Source organism: Emiliania huxleyi (assembly GCF_000372725.1).
Source record: "Emiliania huxleyi CCMP1516 chromosome Unknown EMIHUscaffold_181, whole genome shotgun sequence".
Taxonomy (NCBI): Eukaryota; Haptophyta; order Isochrysidales; family Noelaerhabdaceae; genus Emiliania; species Emiliania huxleyi.
In genome coordinates this window covers 40,181-60,674 of record NW_005200774.1, presented here as the reverse complement: position 1 = coordinate 60,674, position 20,494 = coordinate 40,181, and the positions used below count along the sequence as shown (strand labels likewise).

General features: G+C 66.3%; 7 protein-coding genes across 7 annotated transcripts; 4 read left to right on the top strand and 3 right to left on the bottom strand.

Moving 5' to 3' along the window:
• Positions 1-206: 206 nt before the first annotated feature.
• Positions 207-1,541, bottom strand: EMIHUDRAFT_442349 (hypothetical protein; the record flags this gene model as incomplete). Its single annotated transcript, XM_005783152.1, has 4 exons — positions 207-643; positions 716-889; positions 958-994; positions 1,066-1,541. The coding sequence occupies 4 exons, from the start codon at positions 1,539-1,541 to the stop codon at positions 371-373; spliced, it is 960 nt and encodes a 319-aa protein (XP_005783209.1). The 3' UTR covers positions 207-370.
• Positions 1,542-4,960: 3,419 nt separating this feature from the next.
• Positions 4,961-6,178, top strand: EMIHUDRAFT_113049 (hypothetical protein; the record flags this gene model as incomplete). The annotated part of the gene is made up of 1 exon (XM_005783151.1): positions 4,961-6,178. One exon carries the CDS (start codon positions 4,961-4,963, stop codon positions 6,176-6,178), a length of 1,218 nt encoding a protein of 405 aa, XP_005783208.1.
• A 520-nt stretch (positions 6,179-6,698) lies between these two features.
• On the bottom strand, positions 6,699-8,544 carry EMIHUDRAFT_456440 (hypothetical protein; the record flags this gene model as incomplete). The annotated part of the gene is made up of 5 exons (XM_005783150.1): positions 6,699-7,049; positions 7,115-7,248; positions 7,405-7,470; positions 7,645-7,749; positions 8,065-8,544. 5 exons carry the CDS (start codon positions 8,542-8,544, stop codon positions 6,815-6,817), a joined length of 1,020 nt encoding a protein of 339 aa, XP_005783207.1. The 3' UTR covers positions 6,699-6,814.
• A 159-nt stretch (positions 8,545-8,703) lies between these two features.
• EMIHUDRAFT_232370 (hypothetical protein) lies at positions 8,704-9,414 on the top strand (the record flags this gene model as incomplete). The annotated part of the gene is made up of 1 exon (XM_005783149.1): positions 8,704-9,414. The coding sequence occupies one exon, from the start codon at positions 8,704-8,706 to the stop codon at positions 9,412-9,414; it is 711 nt and encodes a 236-aa protein (XP_005783206.1).
• Positions 9,415-11,924: 2,510 nt separating this feature from the next.
• Positions 11,925-13,857, bottom strand: EMIHUDRAFT_456439 (Hypothetical protein; the record flags this gene model as incomplete). Its single annotated transcript, XM_005783148.1, has 7 exons — positions 13,760-13,857; positions 13,337-13,428; positions 13,189-13,296; positions 13,005-13,063; positions 12,602-12,933; positions 12,115-12,452; positions 11,925-12,035 (listed from the first exon to the last, which is right to left on the bottom strand). The coding sequence occupies exons 6-7, from the start codon at positions 12,268-12,270 to the stop codon at positions 11,925-11,927; spliced, it is 267 nt and encodes an 88-aa protein (XP_005783205.1). The 5' UTR covers positions 12,271-12,452; positions 12,602-12,933; positions 13,005-13,063; positions 13,189-13,296; positions 13,337-13,428; positions 13,760-13,857.
• A 2,966-nt stretch (positions 13,858-16,823) lies between these two features.
• On the top strand, positions 16,824-18,149 carry EMIHUDRAFT_232366 (hypothetical protein; the record flags this gene model as incomplete). The annotated part of the gene is made up of 2 exons (XM_005783147.1): positions 16,824-17,339; positions 17,520-18,149. The coding sequence occupies 2 exons, from the start codon at positions 16,824-16,826 to the stop codon at positions 18,147-18,149; spliced, it is 1,146 nt and encodes a 381-aa protein (XP_005783204.1).
• A 1,290-nt stretch (positions 18,150-19,439) lies between these two features.
• On the top strand, positions 19,440-19,909 carry EMIHUDRAFT_232365 (hypothetical protein; the record flags this gene model as incomplete). The annotated part of the gene is made up of 2 exons (XM_005783146.1): positions 19,440-19,708; positions 19,861-19,909. 2 exons carry the CDS (start codon positions 19,440-19,442, stop codon positions 19,907-19,909), a joined length of 318 nt encoding a protein of 105 aa, XP_005783203.1.
• Positions 19,910-20,494: the final 585 nt, after the last annotated feature.

The following is a 20,494-nucleotide window of genomic DNA, read 5'->3' as shown; positions in this document are numbered from 1 at the left end:
GAGTAAGCTGGCGGCGCAGGTGCTGCCGGCCACGCCCGCGCCAAGGATGGCGACGCGGTAGGCGCAGGACTCGATGACCATGCTTGCCTGGCTGTCGATGTTTCAGTGGGGCTACAACGACGCTCGTGACGCTCGTGGGGCTGCGTCGCGGCAAGGCCTGGCGGCGATACACCTCTCGGATTCGTTTTCTTCTTTTCATCGTTTTTCTTTCTTCAAGAGCTTTGTTTTCCCATACCGCGTTGGTGTCCAGTCCGAGCCTGGCTGTTCTTCACCTTCCTACCTTCCTTCCTACCTTGGTTCTAAAATTCTTTAAATTAGTGCCAGCACGAGCCAGTCCGCACTTTCTCACGTTTTACGCAAAGAAATCAAGTCAGCCAGGCTTAGGCCGCTTGAAGAAGCTCTGGATGCTTCCCGGGGCGGGCCGCTTCGTCTCCCTTGCCGGCGACGCGCGCTTGTGGCCGGTTGCGGCGGGCTGCTTCCCCGCCGCCGCCGCCGCCGCCGCCGCAAGCTCCTTGCCTCCCGGTGCCTCCTCCTTGGCTGCCGGGGACGGGGCGGCCTTCGCTCCGAAGAATGCGGCGACCGAGCGCTGCTGCCTCGATGCGAGCGTGACGCGAGCGCACGCGTCCTCCTCCTGGTACGAGGCCTACTCACAGCAGCAGCCGTGAGCTCAGCAGGTCGGATGGCGGACGCGGCCTCCGCCTCCGCGGCAGCCGGCCTTGGACATCTTCTTCGAGACGGGGTGGCACCGCAGCCCGCCGGCGCCGAGCCGCGCGCACCGCCGCATCTCCGCGAGAGCGTCTGCCTCTGCCGCCTCTCCGACCCACGCCGCGAGGCCCTCAGCGTCGAGCAGCACCGGCTGCCGGTCGTGCAGCCAGGCGAGGTCGGGCGCCTATCGGACGCGCCAGGGACGTGTCATGGACGTGTGGCGGCTGCGGCTCGTGCAGCCAGGCGCGGCGCCGCGTCGCGCGTCATAATCGTGAACGACTCGACCGCCCTGAGGGCGCGGGGCGCGGGGAGGGTTGGCGATGGGTCTCTGCGAGGCACCCGGGCGTAGAAGCCGCTCACCCCTCGGTGCCCTCCCAGCTGTCCCACAGACCCGCGGCCCAGAGCGGCGCCTCGGCCTCGCCCTCGCGGCCGACGTAGTATGGCTGCTTCGTCTTGACCTCCTTGAACTCGTCGTCCGTCCACTCGTACCAGCCGCTCAGCGGCACGGCGCAGCGGCGGCGGCCGAGCAGCCGCCGGAAGGACGCGAGCGAGTCGACCGTCTCGCACCGCGCATTGAACATCCGCCAGAAGTCTGGCTTGCTGCCGAGTGGGCTGGTGGATGGGACGAGCCCCCACCGCATGACGGACAGGTGCTGCGCCGGTCCCGCTTCGCCCGCCTGCACCACGACGGCGAGCGACGAGCCGGGGCTCGCGTTCTGCCGCGGCGAGTGCGCCGCCGCCGCGCTCGGCTTCCAGTGCGTCGTCCGGCCGCCCAACGTAGGCGCATGCCGCGCGAGGGCGTCGGCGGAGAGGCTCTGGCGCGTGCGGCCGCACATATACGGAAAGGCTCTGGCCCCCCCGCCGGGGCTCTGGCGTGTGCCTCTCGTCTGAACCACACGTGTCCCTCCATTCACACTCTCCCAGTCCTTCCTGGTCTAGTGCCCGTCTTCTCCGCCCGTCGTGCTGAGTTGGGCTTTCTTCGTCCTTCAGACGTTTCACCTAGAGCAAGCAGGGCGGAACGCCCCTTGGTCCACCCGCCGCCCGGGTGGGGCTTGCACGTGGCAGCGACTCGACTGGTCGCGTCAGCCCCTTTGTGAAGCCTGACACGCTATCCACTGCTCAGGCCATGCCTGACACGCCCACCAAAGCCTTGGAGTCTTCCGAAATTCGGGATCTCCTACATGGCGCTAAACAAGAAGCTGATGCAATGGTGACGGAATGCAGTTTCGACCGTGCCGCCGCCCTCGACGGGCTTGCGGCGAACCTGGCCACTCTTCTCGAGTGGAGCCGACTGCATCACAGCGATGGCATCGCTTTCTTCCTCACTACGAATTGCGCTGTCTACATAGATAACATTGCGCCCACTGTTTGCTGCACCCAACACGATGCGGTGCGCTGCGCGCGCTACGAGCTGAAGCTGCTCAAGACGCGTGCCTTTGCCGACTTGCTCGAGTTCGTCGCCGATGACAGTCAGTCACCCACCGCCGATGATTTTGCGCAGGTCGGAACTGTCCACAAGACGGTCTCTGAGAGACAGGCTGCGGTTGTGGCCGAGATCGTCGTCTCCCAACGCGTCATCAAGCGGATCGACAACCTTGTCACCGAGGCGCTTCTCAAGGCCTTCTTTTCCGACGACGCGCTGCGGGCCATCTACCGCGAGAAGGCCGACGAGGTCAGTGGCGCTGGTGGCACTTCCGTTGCCCTTTTGGCTGCAATCCGCTCCGACATTGCTGGAGTTCGGCCGAAGCTCCAGAGGATCATCCTCGAGACTGTCGGCGTCAAGCCTTTTCTAGCTGCTGGTTTTGGCACTCATGAGTCCACCTCACGCTGATCATTCTCGTCGCTAGCTCAAGCCGAGAAGTGGTCCACCGACACCATGAGGAGCGCAACCATCATGGCTGCAGCCTCAGACTGACCGGGTTAGGTCATATTACCGGCGTGGTGGCCCAGAAGCGCGACATTTGCTGCCCGCAGAGCGCTAGCAGCCCACTCTCCGGCACGTCTGTGCGTCGTGCGGGGCTGAACTTCAGGCACGCTGCACGCGGCTTATCGTCGAGAAGAGCTCAACCCCGGCCAGTGAGTGATGGATCTGATCATAATCAATCCCTACTGTACTGGGGGGCTCTCAGATCAGCCGTTCAGAGCTCTGATATTGGTTCCCGGCAGAAGATCCTCCAGAGGATCTTCTGCCGTCGGCCAAAAAACCGTGTTCAAACGAGACACAATGACCCAACAATGACCCCCACGGCCAGCTGGACATGCAGCCGACCCGGCCTGGCCAGCTGGGCCATCGGGGCGGCCGCCATCGGCCGTAGGACCGCGCTGCGGTGCCGAAAGGGGCTGGAAGATCCGCCAGCGCCTCTTCGGCACTTAAGAGATACTCCCGCAGACATGGGTGCGAAATAACGACAAGACCAAGGCACGGGCAGAGGAGCGAGAGAAGAACATAGGATGGATAGGGCGCCTGTTCACGGCATGGAGGGTGAGCCACGATGAACGTACTGAACGTAGAGCCGAACGAGAGGAAGCCGGGGAAGACGACTCCGAGGAGGACGAAACACCAGTGGTAATCCCGCCATCAGCTGTCACGATATACCCGAAGGGGACCCCAGTGCCAACACCGACCGTTGAGGTACAAGTGTTCGAAGAGAGAGTGGACCTGAGCAACGACATGACTTGGAGGCAAATGATCGGAGTGCGAGTGGGAGTCAGAAATGTGGTCCTTGCGCCGCGCGCCTCTCGCCCTCTCGCCCCCTCACAACCCACCACTAGACCCATCCCGACCTGCACGCCAGCGGAGAGGCGGCTCTGCACCCTGCACCCCGCCGGGCAGAGCAGCCGCGCACCCCATCGTGCGGCAGCGCACGCACGGGGGGAGAAGAACTTTCTATTTTCGCAACGATGCTGGAGAAAACGCGTACGTGGTACGACTACGAGATTTTTAACGAGCGCCCGCCCTCGCATGGATGGATCTCTCATAATCTCTTCTACTACTTCTTCTTCTCTTTCCCGTACGGCTAGCATCTGACTCGCTCTCGCTCACGCTCTCGCAGCTGAGAGTGTCTAAAAAGCCCCCGTGGGTCAGCTGCGTGGGTGGGCGCCGCACTATCGAGGCGACCTGCGTACGCCGGCGTGTTAAAGCCGTATGGGCGCCGCAGTGCACAACGAGTAGAACTAGTGGGGGGGCAGTCCAGGCGAAGGCGTGCGTGCTCACTCGCCAGGATCCTTCGCCTTCTCCGCAAAGAAGAACTCCGAGTCGCCCTTGAGCATCGGGTCGTCCACCTCCTTGCGCGTGTTGTCCTTGATCTTCTCCTGCACGACGGCTGCGGGCAGGAGGGGACGAGGAGCGGTCTGGCGCGCGGGCCGGGAGCACCGTGACAAGACTGCGGGCTGGTCACGCGGGCACGGAGGAGAGGGGGAGAGGGTGGTGGAGGGAGGAGGTGATGATGGTGGGGGGATGGACGGGGAGGCGAGGGTGGCGCTGGGGGCGCTGAGGCTGGGAGGGCCGAGCGCACTCTTGTCAAAGTAAAAGGCCGCCCCGACCGCGCCGCCGAGGACGACGTTGGTGCCGAGATTGACTAGCGCGGTGCCTGGGAGGGCGCCGGCGAGCGTATGTCGTGGGTGTGTCGCCGTGTGTGTCTACGGGTGTGCTGCCTCCATCGAGCAAGTGTCTAGTCGTGCACTGCTGTAAAAGCACCTGGGTCCTTCCCAAGGTCGTACACGGCGATGCTGATGCCCGCAACGCTCACCACACCGAAGATGCCATACACAACGAGGCGGATCAGCCGGAACGGGTCCTGCGCTCGCTCGAGGACACCAAATTGAGCATCGTTCAGCTGCTGCTTCTCCGTCTCTGGAGGAGGCGGATCTGGCTCCAGCGCAGTCGGCCGCGCCAAGCGCATTGCTATCGGTCGTGATATGTGAGCCGGACGCGGGCTGACGAGTAGTGCCACGCCGCTGCTCGCGCCGACGAGGAGCAGGAGGAGTTTCAACATCGATATTTTCTGCTTCGTCGAAAAATAAAAAAGCTTTAAAAAAGGGAAGAGCATCTCCCCTGAAATCGGATCGCTCCTCATCGCAAACCCTGTCAGCAGTTCACCTACGGGTATGTTCGTAAGAGCTACACCCACTGGAAATTATGAGGCGCAAAGCCGCAATTTGATTGAGGACGCGGCGGCACGACGCTCTGCTTTAGCTTATGGCCGCCGTCCAACCACCTGCTTGCCTCGCGGATCTCAATGACGATCTGTTGAGGATGATCGTCAGTCGGCTGGCCGAGTCTGAACTAGCTTCCGCGGTCGCCCTCGGAAGATGCAGCAGCCGCTTCAAGGACCTCGCCGCCCCGCTGGTGGCAAACGCTGTGTCGGTTACAAACGAGAAGTGGCGGGATGCAGCATCCAAAATCGTCGGCCGAGTGGGAGCTAAGATAACAGGCGCCCTCGAGCGCAATGAGGTGCAGACCAACTTAAACCTCGCCGGCTGCAACATTGGCGACGAGAGTGCCAAGGCGATCGGCAGTGCTCTCGCGGTCAACAACGTGCTGAAAAGCCTCAGCCTCCCCTTCAATCGCATCAGCGCCGCCGGCGCCGCTGCGATCGCCGAGGCTCTGCGAGGCAACGAGGTGTTGACGTCCTTGGACGTGGGCGACAACAAGATCGGGCCAACTGGCGCGACCGCGATCGCCGAGGCGCTTCGCGTCAACGAGGTGCTGACCCAGCTGATTCTCGACGGCCACGAGCTCGATTTGCCGAAGCTGCGCGGCACCGACCCGGTCGAGTCCCTCGACCTCTCAAGGAAGGGCCTCGAGCTCGGACCCGCCTCGGCCATCGTGATCGCGTCCCTGATTGCGGGCAATGAGGTGCTGACCGAGCTACAGCTCGCCAGCAACCAGCTGTGCGGCATCGACTACCGTGGCCGAGGTACCTACTCGGTCGCCGGTATCACAGCAATCGCAGAGGCCCTCAAGGTCAATGAGGTGCTGACCACCCTCAACCTCGGCTACAACCAGATCCGCGGCGAGGGCGCCGCTGCGATCGCCGAGGCGCTGCGCGGTAACGCGGTGTTGGCCAAGCTGAATCTCGACAGCCACGAGCTCGACCTGCCACAGCTGCGCGGCACCAACCCGGTGACATCCCTCAAACTCTCGTACAAGAAACTCGGACCCGCCTCGGCCATCGTGATCGCGTCACTGATTGGTTTTGCGTGCAACGCGGTGCTGACCAACCTCAACCTCAATGTAAATAACATCCGCGACGAGGGCGCCACTGCGATCGCCGAGGCGCTGCGCGTCAACGGGGTGCTGAAAACACTCGGCCTCGGCGGCAACAACATCGGCGACGATGACGCCGCTGCGATCGCCGAGGCGCTCGCGGTCAATGGGGTGCTGACCAACCTGGACCTCTTTTCCAACAGCATCGGCGACGAGGGCGCCAAGGCGCTGGCATCCGCTCTTCGCGTCAACGGGGTGCTGTAAAGTCTTAACGTCGGCGACAACGAGATCGGCGACGAGGGCGCCACCGCGCTGGCCTCCGCTCTCGAGGTCAACGCGGTGCTGAAAACCCTCATCATCAACTACAACAACTTGGGCGACGAGGGAGAGAGAGTGATTCGAGATGCGGTGAGCGGGCGGGAAGGGTTCGAGCTCGAGATGTGAGTGTGAGCTGACTCAGTTCCAGCTGAGCCTGAGGGCGGGTGTAGATCATGGTGTGTAGACTACGCGCTACGGGACCAACGGTGGTACTGACGCGGTTTTTGGCGTTTTTCGTAGCGCTAGCGGTGTGTCTGACACAGACAGATCAGATAGACATAGAGTGTCTCGGCTCTCTCGCGCGCGCTCGGCCGCACAGTCGCGCATGGAGCTGCTCATGTGTGATGAGAGCATGCCCATGTGACAGACGCGGACTCACACCAGCGGTCGGAGAACACGCACCGTTCTGCTTCGCGCCGGCTCGCCCTCTCCCCCTCGCTTCGGCCGCCCCGGTCGGGGTGCCATACACAAAACAGTCGCGGTAACTGCAGTACAGCGCTCGCGGGAACCCCGCTCCTCCTCACGTAGCGTTGCGCCCCACCGCGCGTCACTCCAGCGTCCATGCAACAATGCAGGCATCCGTCAGCCCGGGGCGAGCGAGCCCGCGAGCGGGCGGCACGCGTCGTACGGCCCTCCGACCTCCTTGATCGAGATGCGCACCCCCTTGACGGAGCCCAGCGAGGCGCCGGCGACCGCCCGCCGCGCGCGCTCGAACTCGTCGAGCACGGCGGGCTTCGCCTTGCCGAGGGCCGCGCAGGCGTCGCGCACGCGGTAGAGGGTCAGGTGCAGCTCGCCCGCCTCGTATGCGTGGCCGTACCTAATTATTAATTAATTAATTATTAATGAACTAATTAATTGCCCGCCTCGTATGCGTGGCCGTACCGCTGCGTCCACGGCTTGGCGCCCGCCTTGCCGCGCGGAGGCAGCCCCTCGAGCCCGGAGGCGCACGCGGCGATCGCCTGCCGCAGCCGGACCTCGCTCTCCGCGTCCACCGCAAAGGCGAGGGCGTTGGCCCACTCGTGCGGCCGCGAGAAGCGCACGCGCAGCGGCAGCGCGGGCGGCGGCGCGGCGGCGCCGAAGCGGATCCTCTCCGCGGTCGCGCGCGGGACGCCCTTGAGCGTGTAGAGGGTGAGGTGGCGCGTGCCGGCCTGCTGGAAGCAGTGCGCGTGCACCCTCGGGTCGCAAGCGGCCTCCATCGCGGCGAGGGCAGAGTGCAGCGCCTCGTCGTCCTCCTCGACCTCGAGGATCACCGCAAAGTCGGGCGGCGCAGCCCTCGGCGCGGTGCGCGGCAGTGGCGAGGCGGAGGAGGAGGCGGGCGAGGCGGCGGCGCAGGCAGAGCGCGGCGGAGGCGCGGCGGCGCCGCCGGCCGGAAGCCACTCCGCGAAGGGGGCAAGCGGCGTGCCGGCAGGGACGAACCACGCCTTGCGCGCGCGGTCCCACTTTGCGCCGCGCTCCTTTGCGGCCTCCTTCTCCGAGAAGGGGCAGCGGAGGAAGGTCGGCGCCTCGCTCGTCATCATCTTGGCGGTGGCGAAGACGCCCGCCCGAGGCCGAGCCGACTCGGAGGCAGCCGCCGCCGGGGAGGGCGCCGCTGGGGACGGCGCCGCCCGGGACGGCGCGGCTGGGGAGGGCGCCGCTGGGGAGGGCGCCGCCGCCGGGGATGGCGCCGCCGCCGCACTGCCGCCGCCGCAACCGCCACCGCCGCCGCCACCGCCGCCGCCGCCGCAACCGCCGCCGCCACCACCGCTGCAGCCGCCATCGCCGCCGCCACCACCACCTCCGCCGCCGCCGCCGCCGCCGCCGCTGCCGCCGCCATCGCCGGCATTGCGGCCGACGCCAGAGCAGCTCTGGCGCTGGCGCTTTGGCGAGGGTGCTGCCGCCCGTTCGGGCGACGCGTCCGGGTTGTCCGAGTACACTTGCGTCGCAGCCGCGAGCACGTTGCGGAGGGTGAGGATCAGAGTCGGAGCGGAGGCGGAGCTCTTCGGCTCTGCCAGGGCGATTGCGTCGCCATCGGAGACGACGCAGCTCTCATTCTGTCGCAGCCAGTTCCACTCGGAGGAGGCTCCGCGCCGCACGCCAGTGCGGTTGCTCTTGCTCTGCGAAGTCAGTATGAGCTCGCTCGCGTCGGCAGCAAGGCGCAGTGTCGCTTGCCGGCGCGAAACGGACTTGCCCTCGTCGGACACTCGTTGGTCGAGTGCGGGGAGGAGCTTCAGGCAGTCTGCGTTCCGGCCGAGGACAAAGTCCTGCGGCTCGGAAATGAGGAGGGGCGCGGCCGTGGAGCTCTCGAGCTCCCAGCTATCAGCGGCGGAGAACATTGTCCCTCTGCGCTAGAGGGCAGATTGCCGGACCAGAGCGGGGGCGGGAGACAACAAGGGCGAGGAAAAAACTACAATAACCTCATCACAAAAAGAAATTCCCCACGCGCCGCCGCCTCGCCGCCCCACCGCCCGCAGCAGGGCTTGTGATTCCGAAATATGGCCGCCAGACTCCTCGGCCTGCCCCAGGCGGAGGCAGCGGGACGCGCGCCCGGACGCGGCGACGCCGGCGTCGATGCGATGGCATCCCTTGAGGGCAGGGCCGCCGGATCGAGCATGGGCAGAGCTGCTCCAACCGCGAGCGACGACAGCGCTCCCGCCGGCGCTTCGGGCGCGGCGGCAGCGCCACCACTGGGCGACTTTGCTGGGCTTCGCGCCACCACCTCGGCCGGCGAGCCGGCCTTCCGGCGGTCTGCGGGCGCCGCCGCTGCTGCCGCGCCGCTGGACTTGATGGCGTTCGAGAGCGAGGCGGCGCTCTGCAGTGCGGACCTCGACGTGCTCAAGGCGGAGCTGCAGCGGCGGGGGATGAAGTGCGGCGGCACGCCCGAGGAGCGAGCCGCGCGCCTGTGGAAGGCGCGGGGAGTGCCGCACTGGCGGCTGAGCACGCTCGACCCGTCTCTGTTTGCAAGGCCGTCCTCCGGCAAGAAGCGCGAGCGGGCGGCGCCAGAGGGCGCGTCGCGGGGCTTTGTGCGCGAGGCTGGCCCTCTGCTGCCCGGCGAGTACCGCCGGCCGGGCCAGAAAAAAATCCGGTCGTCAACCACGGTGGCGAGGGCGCAGCAGCGGCAGCACGGCACCGGCAGCGGGTTGGACGAGCACGGGATGCCACTGGACAGCATTCTGCGGCCCGAGAACAGAGGAGGCGAGGTCTAGACGATTGGGTTCTAGCACGCCGGGATAGGCGGTCGAGCAGTGCACAAAGCTATGGCAACAAAAGTGCCTGGAGAAAATGACATGGCGATTTCGGTGTTCGGAGTTTTTGGCGTGTGTCTGGTCTGTCGGTGCATGGCTTGCGACACCGCTCTCGCGCGCGCTGACCGCTGACCCGTGAGACCCGCATCGCCGGCTTCCTACCCCCGGACTCCGACTGCTCTCTATACACCCCTACACAGGACCGCTATCGGCTTATTAAAACCTTTATACACGCATACTCCATACACGGCGGGGCACACAGCGACGAAGACACTCGTAAGCTCCCGGGCCATGTATGTGCCCCACGACGGCCCCCTGAGGCTGAGACCAGCTCACCCCTCTGGCAGCTCACCTCCGCAGCGTACCGGCATCTCACACCATCCAGCAGCCCCCCCCCCCCCCCCCCTTCTCCCCCTCTCCCCCTCTCCCTCTCCCTCTCCCTCTCCCTCTCCCTCTCCCTCTCCCTCTCCCTCTCTCTGCACCGTCGAGCGGCTCGAGCAGCGAAGCGACGACGTCATTTTGGCACTCTGCGTCGAGCATCGACCCGAGCACCGCGGGAGCGCTCGGCGCGTGCAGCGGGGCGACCACCTCTGCCACCCTGGCCGCCTCGCACCCGGCCTCAAGCAGCGCGGCGCAGACCGGCGCCGACGCGGCTCGGTTGACGCTCCGCACGTACAGCATCAGGTGCCTCAGCTGCCGCCTGCAGACACGACTCCCTCCGGCTGAGCGCGGCACGCGGCGGGAGGGAGGAGGACGAGTCGCGGCGGCGAAGCACCGCGCGAGCAGCGCCGTCGCGAGCTCGCCAAACAAGTTGTGCCGGTCGCAGACGTTGATGAGGGGGCGCGGGTCCTTGCCCGCCGCCCCGCCTGCCTCGCGCAAGAGCGTGCAAGCCTGCACCGCGTCGTAGGCTATGCTGCGGTCGCGCGTCACTCTCTCGAGCTCGTCGACCTATTGTTGTTGTTGTTGTTACTACGTGGCAGTGTGCAGGTCGCGCGTCCTCGTCGACCTGCCCCGCGGCGCAGCAGGCGCCCAAGTACTCGAACGTGAGCGCCGCGTCGTCGCCCGCCGCCGCCACGCGCGCACGCAAGTAGTCGAGCAGAGCCGTCTCCCTGTTGTCCCCCGCCTCCTTCGGCCGGAAGAGAGACGCCAGCTCGGAGTGGCCGAGCGTGCCGTGCAGCGCGATCGCGGCGGCCACCGCCTTCGCAGCCGCCTCCGGCGTGTCCGTGTCGACGAGCCGGCCAACCGCTGCGAGCCCCTGCGGCGGGCCCATCCTGCCGGTGGGAGATCTGGGGAGATGTGGGGAGATATATGGGGAGACATGACCTGTGGCGGGCCCATCCTGCCGATGGCCTCGACGGCGGTGGAGACGTCGACTGCGCTCTCGCAGATCAGCCGGCCCACCTCGAGCGAGGCGGGGGGCGAGGCGGAGATGGAGCCGAGATGCAGCCCCAAGATGCGGCCGAGGTGCGGCCGAGGTGCGGCCGAGGTGCGGCCGTGATGTAGCCGAGGTGCGGTGGAGTTGCGGCGCCTCGTCCGCGGAAGGGTGGAGCCGGATGGCTCGCGCGTAGAGGCCAAGCTCCTCGCACGTCTGAGCGGTCGCCTGCGGGCAATCTCGGGTGATCTCGGGTGATCTCGGGTGATCTCGGGTGATCTCCTCGCAAGGTCTGAGCGGTCGCCCGCGGGTTCCGCTCCGAGGGAGGTGAGGGGAAGGTGCCGCCGCGGTGAGGGGGGGGAGGGGGGGGGGGGGGGGGCGTAGCCGCGGTCTGCCTGCGGGTCCGCCTCGGGGAACGTGTCGGCGTCGAGGAGCTTCTCGCCAGCGGCGCGGTCCTCCGCCAAGTGTGCGGCGAGCAGGCGCGTCTGCAGTCTGCCTGCTCGCAGAGCCAGGGCCGCGGGTAAACTTTCCGTGGGGCCGGCAGGGGGGGCTGCTTCCGCTGGCCGCGCGCCGCTGATCTCTCCCGACCCGAGCTCGAGCGAGTTTGTGGCCAGCTCGGTGGCGAGGGGCAGGCCGCCTGATTCATGTGCTGATTGATGATGAAGGTACTAGCTATAGGCAGCTCGGTGGCGAGGGGCAGGCCGCCTGATTCATGTGCTGATTGATGATGAAGGTACTAGCTATAGGCAGCTCGGTGGCGAGGGGCAGCCGGCCGCCGTGGTCGAGCAGCGTTCCGACGATCGCCTCGAGGGGTGGCATCGGGGGCGGCGCGTGCGCGAGCTCGATGTTGTACGAGGCGACCTGGTTATCAATGATTAATTATCAGTTAACAATGAATAATTAGTGCGCGAGCTCGATGTTGTACGAGGCGACCTGGGCGGGGGCATGCGACGAGCAACGTGCGTGCCGTGTCCCGACGCGCGGGGGGGGGGGAGGGGAAAGGCCTCTTCTCCCGGAAAGGGGGGGACATCCTCCCGCCTTCCTCTGCCCACCTCTGCCCACCTCGGGTAATCTCGTCCCATCTCGGCCCATCTCGGCCTCATCTCGCGTAGTGCGTCTCGGCCCATCCGGCGGGCATCCGGCGGGCCGCTCTCCTGCTCTCCTCGCGCAGCGCCTCGAGGTCGCCCGTCTCGACGAGGCAGAGAGTCGCCTACAGACGGAGCCCTCTGCCAATCAAGAGGAAGGAGAACCGCTACATGTGATCACTACACCCCTCACAGAGCCTCCGCCTTCTCGTCCACGCCCGCCTCCCGGTACATCGGCAGCGCCGCCGCCGGCCCGCCCCTCTCCGCGTCGCAGAGGACGTCCGCCAGCTGCTCGCTCGGCCGCAGCTTCCCCTCGCCGATCCAGCGCTGCAGCAGCGGCAGCTGGCCCTGCGCCACCATCGGCGTGGCGAGAGCGACGCCTTCGTCGTGCGTCAGCCCTTCCTACAACCCGCCACCACCTCTACGGTGAGTCTGAGTCCTACGGCCGCCACCACCGCCACCTCTACGGTGAGTCTGCCCTACAGCCCGCCACCACCGCCACCTCTACGGTGAGTCTGTCCTACGGCCGCCACCACCGCCACCTCTACGGTGAGTCTGTCCTACGGCCGCCACCACCGCCACCTCTACGGTGAGTCTGTCCTACGGCCGCCACCACCGCCACCTCTACGGTGAGTCTGTCCTACGGCCGCCACCACCTCTACGGTGAGTCTGTCCTACAACCCGCCACCACCTCTACGGTGAGTCTGCCCTACAGCCCGCCACCACCGCCACCTCTACGGTGAGTCTGCCCTACGGCCGCCACCACCGCCACCTCTACGGTGAGTCTGTCCTACGGCCGCCACCACCGCCACCTCTACGGTGAGTCTGTCCTACGGCCGCCACCACCGCCACCTCTACGGTGAGTCTGTCCTACGGCCGCCACCACCTCTACGGTGAGTCTGTCCTACAACCCGCCACCACCTCTACGGTGAGTCTGCCCTACAGCCCGCCACCACCGCCACCTCTACGGTGAGTCTGTCCTACGGCCGCCACCACCGCCACCTCTACGGTGAGTCTGTCCTACAACCCGCCACCACCTCTACGGTGAGTCTGTCCTACAACCCGCCACCACCTCTACGGTGAGTCTGCCCTACAGCCCGCCACCACCGCCACCTCTACGGTGAGTCTGTCCTACGGCCGCCACCACCGCCACCTCTACGGTGAGTCTGGTCCTACAACCCGCCACCACCGCCACCTCTACGGTGAGTCTGGTCCTACAGCCGCCACCACCGCCACCTCTACGGTGAGTCTGGTCCTACAACCCGCCACCACCGCCACCTCTACGGTGAGTCTGTCCTACGGCCGCCACCACCGCCACCTCTACGGTGAGTCTGGTCCTACAACCCGCCACCACCGCCACCTCTACGGTGAGTCTGGTCCTACAGCCGCCACCACCGCCACCTCTACGGTGAGTCTGGTCCTACAGCCGCCACCACCGCCACCTCTACGGTGAGTCTGTCCTACGGCCGCCACCACCGCCACCTCTACGGTGAGTCTGGTCCTACAACCCGCCACCACCGCCACCTCTACGGTGAGTCTGGTCCTACAGCCGCCACCACCGCCACCTCTACGGTGAGTCTGGTCCTACAGCCGCCACCACCGCCACCTCTACGGTGAGTCTGTCCTACGGCCGCCACCACCGCCACCTCTACGGTGAGTCTGGTCCTACGGCCGCCACCACCGCCACCTCTACGGTGAGTCTGTCCTACGGCCGCCACCACCGCCACCTCTACGGTGAGTCTGTCCTACGGCCGCCACCACCGCCACCTCTACGGTGAGTCTGGTCCTACAGCCGCCACCACCGCCACCTCTACGGTGAGTCTGGTCCTACAGCCACCACCACCGCCACCTCTACGGTGAGTCTGTCCTACGGCCGCCACCACCGCCACCTCTACGGTGAGTCTGTCCTACGGCCGCCACCACCGCCACCTCTACGGTGAGTCTGTCCTACGGCCGCCACCACCGCCACCTCTACGGTGAGTCTGTCCTACGGCCGCCACCACCGCCACCTCTACGGTGAGTCTGTCCTACGGCCGCCACCACCGCCACCTCTACGGTGAGTCTGTCCTACGGCCGCCACCACCGCCACCTCTACGGTGAGTCTGCGCCGGCCCGGCCTGCGGCGTCGCGTGGACGCGTCTTCGGGGGGCGGGGCGGGGCCACCCTGCCACATCCTCGCGCATCGAAGCTTGAGCGTGAGCGATCTCGCCGCCTCTCGGGCCCCTCTCGGCCCCTCTCGGCCCCTCTCGGCTCCTGTCGTCTCCTCTCGGCCCCTCTCGCCTCCTCTCGGCACCTCTCGCCTCCTCTCGGCACCTCTCGGCCCCTCTCCCTCTCGACTCTCCTTGAGCGCGAGCAGAGCGCCGAAGTACCGCAGCACGGGCGGTTTACCGCCGTCGGTCGCCTTGGCCGCCTGCGCGCAGCAGCGGCGCGGGCCTCACTCCCCACGCTACGCAGCACGCGCCACCCCTCCCCCGCCGGCGCGAAGCCTGGAACGCCACCACCGTCTCGCGCGTGCGCAGCTCCTGCGAGGGAGACGTGGCCGCAAAGTGCGCAGCCTTCTCCCACTCCTCCGCCTCCATCAGCGCCGCGAACTTCTCCGCATCGGTCTTAGGCCTCGGAGGAGTCTTAGGCCTCGGAGGAGGCTTCGGCTTCTTCTTCTTCTTCACCGCAACGCCCTCGCCGCCCGCCGCGCCCGCCGCGCCCTCCGCACCGCCCCCCCCGCCGCCCTCCCCGCCGCCCTCGCCCGCCGCGCCGCCGCCCTGAGACGGTTCGCTCGCGCCACCGCCGGCGCCGAGCGAGCTGAAGGCGGAGAGGACTGATGCGGAGCTGAAGGCGGAGGGCACCTGTGACTTCTCAGCCCTGGGTGAGGAGAGGTGACTGCCGAGCCGGAGCTAGCTGAAGGCAGGCGGAGCTGAAGGCGGAGGGCACCGAGACAGACGGCATCGAGACCGAGCCGAGGGCGGGCAGAGTAGGAAGTGTCTAGGAAGTGTCTTGGCATCGAGACCGAGCCGAGGGCGGGCAGAGAGGTGCCGAGCGAGGGGAGGCCGCTCAGCCGCTTGCCTGCACCAGAGGGAGAGCCGTGGCCGCGTGAAGAGACTACCTCGCCACGGGCGGCGGGGAGTTGCCGCGAGCGGGAAAGCTCGCGCCCCCGCGTCTCCGATATCGGCTCATCTCGGCTAATCTCGGCTGCGTCGAGGCTAGGTCGCGGCTGCGTCGAGGCTGCATCTCGGCTGCGTCGAGGCTGCATCTCGGCTGCGTCGAGGCTGCATCTCGGCTGCGTCTCGGCTGCATCTCGGCTGCGTCTCGGCTGCATCTCGGCTGCGTCGAGGCTAGGTGTCGCCCGCGTCGCCGATGTCAGAGGCGAACTTGGAGAGGCTCGGCGAGAGGTCGATCTTGTCGGCCATGGAGGAGAGGGAGCTCATCTGGGCGAGGCCTTCGGACAGGCCTTCGGACAGGCCAGCGACGGTCATGACAGCTGTCCGGCCGTGGAGGAGAGGGAGGGGACTTGGGCGGGGCCTGGGGAGGCGACCGCAGAACCGACGGTCTCGCGCAGCGCGTCCGCCTTGGCTTGCGCGTCGGCGGCGGCGGAGGCGGCGGCGGAGGAGAGGGTCTCTGCCGCGCGCGAGCGCATGCTGCTCAGGTCCTATCCTCGGCATGAAGAAGCAGGGTGAGGGAGGGCGAGGAGGAGGAAGTCAGAGCGCGTGCCGCTCGTGTCCTTTGCTGCAGAGGAGAGGAGCGAGCTCGAGGAGAGGAGGCTGCTGGAGGAGAGCCAGCCTAGTGGGGCGGGGCAGAGGCCTCGTGGGAGGCTCCTCGGGCCAGGCGGGCTGCCAGGGGAGCTAGCCGTAGGCCGACGAGGGCGTTGCGAGGCTGTCGCTGCCGCCGCCGTCGCCGCCGCCACTGCCATCACCGGAGCCACCGCTGTCGCCGCCGGCGGCAGCGCCGCCGTTGGTCGGCGTGCTCGCCTCAGCGCGCACGGCTTGGGCAGCCGCGGCAGCAGCAGCGGTCGATTCCGCGGGCAGCGGGCTGGCGACGGGAGCGGCGGGCGACGCATCCTCGGACCGTGACGGTGGAGGCGGCAAAAAGGGCACGTATGCGTCGCCGAAATCGTCGCCGCCGGACCCAAAGTCGGCCCACTCGCCCGCAGCCGCCTCGTTGCCGCCGCCCGAAGCAAAGGAGCCAAAGGCGCTCGTCTCCTGCGCGGAGCTGAGCTGCGCAGCCATGGATGCGAAATCATCGGCTGCTGCTGCAAATTCGGCTGCTTTGTCGCCGACACGATTTGCGGTGACGCCGCGTTCGGCGGCGGCTGCGGCGGCTTCCATACAAGGACCGTATGTGTGTCGGCAGGAGGCGGCTAACTGGAGCAGGGAAGAAATCGTGCGCGCATCGCTTGTTTTTAGGGTTGTTGTTGCGCTGTGTAGAGTGGTCAACACACAGTTTCACATATGGTTTGATTCATGGATGACGCTGTGTCGGGTAACTGACCCCTGTATCAAACATGCGATTAAATAAATAAAGAAAACGGAGATACCCTCCTCCGCGACTCCCTCAAGGCCGGCCGGGCCTCCTTCCACCCAGCGAAGAACCGCCAGGAGCCCCCCCGCCAATTTATTTGTTTGGATTCGTTCGTTCGCCGAGGTAAAGTCGACCGACTGGATAGGAATTCCTATTGCATGACTGAGTCTCAGTCAGCAGCAGGCGCAGCCGGCAAGCTCGCGAAAGCGCAGAAAACACGCCTCCGTGGCTCGGGTTACACCAATCCTCGCTACCCAACGCGGCCAAAGGATATCCACCTCGAGAACCTCGAGAGAAAGCGCCGTTCACGCTTGACTCTCTGACCTCTCTCCGAACTCTGACTCCGCGCTCGACCGAACTGACTTCCTCAGAACGGGCGCTCGCAGCTGAAGTCGAGGGAGATGTTCTCCGGCCTCCTCCTCACCAGCTTCCGCGTCATCGTCAGTTTGTTTATCCAATACGCCATCGGCGCCGCCGTCGCTTGGTTCGGCATCGTTCGCGAGGCCGACCTGCGCGGATTTGGCGCGGCGATGAACACAATCTTTGTCCCGCTGCTCTCGATCGTCGCGCTCGGGCGTGGCCTGAGCGTGGAGCTATTTGTCTCCGACGGATGGGTGCTGGCGCTCATCGGACTCGTCTCAATGTGCGAGTTCGCGGCAATCGGCCTGCTGCTGCGCCTGGTCGCGCTCCCGTCGCCCGCCTTCCGCCGGCCGTTTGTCGTGGCGATGGCACTGCCGAACGTGGTGGCGATCCCGCTCTCGGTGACGCAATCGCTGTGCGAGATGGGTGCCTTCGACGTGGAGTTCGAGACGGCGGCCGAGTGCGTCTTGCGGGCGCGCGCGCTCGTCTTCATGTACGTCTGCTTCAACTCGTTCAACGTGTGGGTCGTCGGGTTCGGGTACCTCGCCGCTGACGATGTGTTGGAGGCAGCCGCGCCGCCACCGGCGGCGGCGGCGGCGTTGCCAGCGGCGGAGATAGCGGCGCTGCCGGCCACGCCGTCGGTCGACGCCGCCGTCGCAGCCGTGAGTGACGCGCCGGCGTCAGAGCCGCTGCCGCCGTCGGTCGGCGGCCTCGTGCGCCACGCGAGCCTGCGCGAGATCAGCCTCGACGTGCGCGCGGTGCAGACACCGGGGCAGGACCGGTGGCAGCGCGCGCGCGCACTCGCGCTGCTCGGCGGCAAGCGCTCCGTCGCGCTGTTTCGGCGGCCGCCAGTCCTCGGCGTGATTGTCGGCCTGATCATCGGCCTCATCCGCCCGGTGCAGGAGGTGCTGTTTGCGCCGGGAGCCGCGCTACTGCCGATTGGCCAGGCGCTCTCTGCGCTCTCGGAGGGCGCCGTGCCGATCGTCAACCTGATGCTCGCCTTCTCTCTCGGCCACAAGCTGCGCGCTCTCAAGTCGTGGCGAGAGCTCCTCGGCTCCAAGGGGGCGGGCATCTCACCTCGGACGATGGTGACGCTCACTCTCGGCCGCATGGTGCTTGCTCCGCTCTGCCACGGCGGCGTGATGTACGCGGTGCTCGGAGAGCTGCCTCCCTCGCGCCTGATGCGCGTGATCGTCTTCGTCGAGATGGCACCGCCGACGGCCTCGATGGTCGTCGTGATGTTGCACCTCGCCAAGAAGCCGCGCTCGGCGCAGCTCGTCGCGTGGGCAATCATCCCCCAGTACCTGCTCGCGACCGTCACGCTCACGCTCACGATCACCTTTGCGCTCGCGGTGACCGAGTGGTAGGCAAGGGGCATGTGCAGTCCGTAACAAAATCCGTTGTGGTGTCATGCACCCACTTTGGCATTGGGTGGTGTCCCGCGCGGGGGAGATCGAGATTCGAGTGAGACTTTGGCCGCTTGCCGATATTAACTTGATTTTTTTCGCGCCCGTGTGTGTGTGTGTGTGTGTGTGTGTGTGTGAGCTTGCCTGCGGCGAGGGCGGTCGAGTGCACGGACCCCGACTCCGTCTCGGCGAGCAGGCGCAGCCGCTCGAGCGTCGCCACGAGCTCCGCCTCCTCGTCGTCCAAGCCTTGGAGGAGGTGGGCGTTGGCAGTTCGCGTGGAAGCACTCGTCGCAAGCTGCCGAATCTTGCAGCGCTCACTGTTGAGCCGCCCGAGCCGCTCCTGGATGGCGCGCATCTCCCTCCCGTATTTAGCTTTCATGCCAAAAGTGAGACGGCAACCGTGTTACAAGCGGCGAGGCGCGGGGCCCTGAGGGAGGGTGTAGAGGATGTAGAGTGTAGAGCGCTGTAGAGCTGTAGAGCTGTAGAGCGCTGTAGCGCTGTAGAGCTCTACATCCGGCGCGGGACGAACTGCGTGCGTTGTAGAGCGCTGTAGAGCGCGATTTTGCTGTAGAGTTTGTTGTAGAGGCTCTACAGCAAAACCGCGGGAAGGCAGTGACTCAAAGAGGTCGAGCCGCGCTAATGGGGTGTCTCCGAGCTTACTGGAGCTCTGATGGAGTCACTGCCACTTGTGGTATCCCGTCGCGGAGGCGGCAGCGGCGGTGGTGGCGGAGGCGGCGTCAGACGTGGTGGCGGAGGCGGCGGCGGTGGCGGAGGAACCGTCCGAGGGTGTCAGCCTGACGCGCCAATCAGCCTGACGCGCCAATCAGCCTGACGCGCTGCAAGCCGCCGCAGGCAAAGCAAGAGGCGATCCCAGGATTCGCCTACGGCCACCCTCCCCCACCCTCAACGGGCGAGGATGGCGACCGACTCCGGTGGAGGTAGGGGCGACGGGGAAGAGGGGGGGGGTGACAAGGGGGGGGCCAGGGCCCCGGAACCGGCGATAGCATCGGCCGTCTCCCTCCTGCCCTGGGCGACGCTGGGGGGTTCGCCATGGGGGTGGCTGATACCGCACAACCCGCGGGGCGGTGGGCCGATACCTCTTTGCGGCCGGACCATTGTCATAGGCCGGGAGGGCGATGTCAAGGCCCCGTACAACCCCCACCTGTCGAGATGCCACGTCCGGTTGGACTGGGATGGGAGGGGCAGGCCTGCGGGATTTGTTTTTTGTAAAAAGCGAAGCGATCAAGAGGCATGCCCAATGAGATTATGGGGCACGCCGAGCACGCCATCGAGGTGGCGCATTTGCTCGCGAGTTGGGTAACGTGGCTCGCCAGCAAAGCGATTGAGGCGAGAGGTGCAACTCTGATGCTCGCTTTTATCGCGCTTCTGCTCTGCTATTTGTTCAAAATCACCGGCGAGGAGGATCCGCCCGCACCGCCGCTGGCACCCCTGGCCGAGCGCCTTCGCCTGCGGGAGGAGGCGAAGAAGACTGCGGCGGCGAAGGCTGCGGAAAAAGCAGAGTGACTGAGCAGTGCAAAAACCGGAGCCGCGCGGCTGAACGCCGGCGGCAGCAGCGAACAGGCGGGCGCCGTTGCGTGTATACTTTGTGGCTAACGTTTTTCACTTAGCAAGGGCCCACAGACAGTGAGCCTCCAAGCCTCTCGACCACAAGAAAGTACGACGACGTTAACGACGTGCCCGGCCGCCGCGGCCCACACTAGGCGACTAGAGGGCCCACACACACACCCCACACCTCGCATCGCCATCGGCGCGCATCGACGATCGAGATGCCAGATTGCAGATGCCACAGGAGAAAGCGGATACCACAAGAACACAACGCTCTATTACAAGGGACATTCTGCAACAGTGCAGTGAGGAGTTCAGGCCTGGGCCCGAGCCCCTAGGGCGACAAGACATGCGCAGGGGCGGTGAAGCGCGCGGTGGGGGGTGCGTGTGGGGGCGTGGGGGGCCGAAGTCGAAGACGAAGAGAAAGAGGCTGAGACTAACTCCGCAGAGCCCGAAGTCTCGCAGCGATCCCGGATCGAGGGGAGGGGTAGGTGCGTGCTAGCACGTGCCTGCTGAGCCGTGTGCAGGCGGCGGCCTGCCAAGTGGTCAGGGCTCAGGGGTCAGGGGGGGGGGATGAGAGGGGGGAGAGAAGGAAAAAGCTAGGGGCGCACTCATCGAAGGACTCCAAGCAAACAGTAAAAAATAATCAAACCTTTCTCCCTTACTCACAACGAGACGATATACGGTGCCACACGCGGCGTGGCGGCGGCGGGCCTCTAGTGTCTATGAGCTCGAGGCGG